The following is a 3,923-nucleotide window of genomic DNA, read 5'->3' on the forward strand; positions in this document are numbered from 1 at the left end:
GTTTAATTTGCCTAACAAAGTTAATAAATGTAATAAAGAAAAGATAATTTTCACACCTCATAGTCAAGGTCCAAATAACTGAATACTTCTTTAGCATGAAAATGATGAGTGTGTTTATCCACTGTAAAGTTTACTTGATTGTTAAAGCGCTCAATGAGAACAGAATGCCAGTGTTGATCATCCAGAAGGCTGCCCAGGGAAATATTAATTTGGGTACTAGAAGAATGAGTTTTATAATCACCTTGAGAGAAGAAAAACAAGAAACTATTAATTTCACATAAAAATATTCAGATATATGCTGCTAGTTTATCTTATATTATACTTCTATGTCCGCTTAATAAACAAAAATAAACCCTAGTCAAATAATATTTAATAACAATACTGGAATTTCTGAGACTGTAACTTTTACCTAAGTTAATGAGTAGAGATAGCGTTCCTTTAAGTAATTCCAGGATTAAGTGATCTCCATTCTTTCCTTCTTTGTGGAGGAGAATTCCATCACTTCGTATTGCTTTAAACTTCAGAGAAATCACATCTTTCAATGCAGACATAGGCTCTTGTTTAAATGTGTAAATTAGGCAGCTTTTCCCATCAAAACCAATTACTTCAGACTCTAGAAGTAAAGAAATGAGAAAAAAAAAAAAAAGTATAACCCCATGTCTAAAAGAAACAAGTATTACTTCAATATAATATGAGGTCCATCAATATTTCAAGATTAGTTTGTGCTCAGGAAAGTGTACTATGTTTCTTTTGTTCCTATTCTTCCTTTGATGAAGAACTCACATGCTGAAAGTTCTTGTTGACCTTTGAGCAACAAAGTACTTTGTTTGTTTCTGCTTATATTGTATTTTTAGAGTGAAAATCTCCATTAATTTTTCTGCAGTTTATTCCAAATAACCAAATAATAAATAATCATAAAATGAAAATCCAACTTCTATTACATTTCATTAATTTTTTTAGGGCCTTTATGGAAGGCATAGATTTGAGCGACTTTTGAAATTAATCTAAATAGCTACATAGTAATTAAAAATATTATTATAATACACCTAATAACAAAAATATTTTGAAATGAAGGCCTGTCAGTCATGAATAGAAGCTTGTACTCTTCATCAAATGTTACTTTACTGATGTCATAAAGAAATTATAATTTTGATTAAGCTGATTTTAGAGCTGGAATACAGGTTAAAATTACTTTTTCTCAGTAACTTTCCAGGATGGGAGTAAAGTCATAGAAACATAGAATGGCTGATGTTGACAGATACTTCTTGAGATCACTGCATCCAAATTCCGCACACATTTATGCATGTTTATTCAAGGCCATTTCTAGTCAAGTTTTAAATTATATGAACAATGGAAACTCTACAACTCTCAACATTGGCAACTGATGTCAATCCAAACAACATCACAGTAAAAGAACTTTTCTAATATCTAAGTGGAATTTCTTGTGTTTTGGTTCATGCCCATTTTGCTATAGTGCTGACACTGGGCAACACTGGATCGAACTTGGTTCTGTCTCATTAAATATTTATACAGATGGATAAGACATCTCATAGATCTTTCCTATTTCCACTTCCAGATACCTTACCCCATTGCAATTTTCCATCCACAAGTACCCTAAAGCTCTTTTTGACAGGTTCAAGCTTAAGCCTCTAAAATCAGAAATTCTGCGATTCTATGATTCTATGTTAAACAGTAAACAGTATCAACCAAATACTGCAGGCCACCTCATCAATTGGAAGCCATGGAGATCCTTAAGAGATTCAGCAAAGTCACATGCAAGCCCTGGATTGCAGCAACATTTCACTACCAGTACAAGCTGGGATGAAAAAAGGATTGAAGACAATCTGGATGGGGTTCTGAGAAACGTAGTCGATCTGTAGATGACCCTACTCCTTGAAGTGAAGTTTCACTAGAAGATCTTTAAATTTAAGTCCCCAGCAAGCAGTTTACCAAAATCAGCAGTAAGGAAAGATGGGAAGACACTCAAGGATATTTTGATTCTGTATTACAATATACGAATTAAAAATTCCTATGTTTAAGAGATGCATACAGAATAACAGTGAGGAGTATTTAATATTATTAAATGAATATATGCTTACTGACTTATTCTCTTACTTTTATGCTTTCCATATTTATGTTGAAAAATGCAGTGTGACAGTTCCATGACAGTGTTCTAGTTAAATCCATTTTCTATTTATGATAGTCTTTTATCTAGTTTTCTTCAAGTTCACATACTTTCACTTTACTTGAAGAAAAAAGAAGTGATTTTAGCCAAATGATATAAAACAAAATCCATCAAAATCATTAAAGATTGAACAATGCACATAGAAAAAAGCTGGTATCACTATAAAAAGCTCATTGACTATTTGCAGTTTCATAAATGAAGAAGAAAAATGCTACTGCACTTGAAAGTTACATTTTGAAGTAAATGAAGACATGAAGGATACTCATTAAAACACAAAGTTATTTTTCATCTGAGCGGTTGACTTCTTTCAAATCCGGGGAAATCAACTATTTATTTACTTATTTTATTTAACTTCAGATATATATATACTCATATGTATGTTCATATTGTCAGCAAGGAAATTAATTTAATTTAGCTATAGGACCTAAGATTTATATTCCATTTTCATGGACTTCGGTCAGGTGTATGCATCTACAATTTGAAATAAAGTTCCTTGATTTTCTGCACATTTAGATAAGGTTCTTCTTATGAAGAATTCACTTACAAAGTATACTATGAATAAACATTCCATCCTACATAAAATGATTTCTAGACTATTTTACTTCATTATTTCATTGAATGGTTGCAGATAGTAAGAGCATTTATCAATGTCAAATTTAAACCATGAATGTGAATAGTAACAGCTTCAGTTGAAACTTCAGTAATAGAAATTTGCGTACAGCCATGGACAGATCTTAACATATTTTGACTGAGAAAATACTCTTAATATGAGTTACCAAGATGAATGTATAAATGACATTTAACCCTGATCTTTTGAAAATTATGACATGCCTTTGAGAAACTGGAAATTTTGGAAACCTGCTTGTAATTTTCTGATTTGAAATAATCTATATGATTTTATCTATATTTTTATATAAAGAATGTAATTATAAGTATTAAAAAATATTTTAAACAAACTACTGTGCAATAATTCATAGCAAACACTTGAAAGTAGGTTATCCGAGTTATATAGAGTGTGGGAAGTTCTTTCTTTGACTGGCATAATTGCATCATTTTTACGTATTCTAGTCAGGAAGGGGCTGCTCAGAATTACTGTTCAGCTGATTCAGCATTGTTGGAGTGAGGACTCACATCGAGTTTGCATATTACAGTATCTATTATGCTTACTTTTGGGCATTGCACCAATTTCTTTTACATACAGTGTATTTATTTCCCAATTATCACTCTCCTACAACGGTCAGTTTTATATTTAAACCATCTTTCTTCCTCTCACATGAGCTAGCTGTTTTTATTCCTATTTTTAGCTTATTGGTTTTCAGAGGATGGGATGAGAAATAAACTGGGTAAAAAGTGGATAGGGATAAAAAGTTAGCCAAAGAGACTTCTAAGTACAAGGAATTCAGCTTAGCATGGACACTGTTTTATTTGTGCCTTAATTGTCACAATCTGATAGTTCAGAAACAAGTTGTAAGAAATGTTCATCAGTCTCTTTTATATACTCTGAACAGGAAAAACCAGGCAGAGGCTGAATGTTAATATTGTATGTTTGATTTTGACAGCACAGAGAGTTTGTCTTCCACTCATGGCAGAAGCAGATACAGTCAGTTCATATGAAGATAGACAGTTCAGCTAAAAATAGGAAATATATTTCTGTTCTTTTTCTCTTCCTTTATTTCACTCTTTCTATCTTTCTTTCTTTCCTACTGAATTTTCTTTTTCTGATTTCTGCCTTTTTTTT

General features: G+C 31.7%; 1 protein-coding gene across 1 annotated transcript in view; it reads right to left on the bottom strand.

The window, feature by feature from the left end:
• LOC104915132 (contactin-associated protein-like 4) overlaps positions 1-1,305 on the bottom strand; it is a 248,871-nt gene extending 247,566 nt beyond the window's left edge. The window contains exons 1-3 of the mRNA XM_010725847.2: positions 1,263-1,305; positions 410-613; positions 57-241 (exon numbers count right to left, since the gene is read on the bottom strand). Coding sequence (XP_010724149.2) covers positions 57-241; positions 410-613; positions 1,263-1,305 — 432 coding nt within the window. The remainder of the gene's footprint in view (positions 1-56; positions 242-409; positions 614-1,262) is intronic.
• Between the last annotated feature and the right edge of the window lie 2,618 nt (positions 1,306-3,923).

Source organism: Meleagris gallopavo, chromosome Z, assembly GCF_000146605.3.
Source record: "Meleagris gallopavo isolate NT-WF06-2002-E0010 breed Aviagen turkey brand Nicholas breeding stock chromosome Z, Turkey_5.1, whole genome shotgun sequence".
In the NCBI taxonomy this organism is placed as follows: domain Eukaryota; kingdom Metazoa; phylum Chordata; class Aves; order Galliformes; family Phasianidae; genus Meleagris; species Meleagris gallopavo.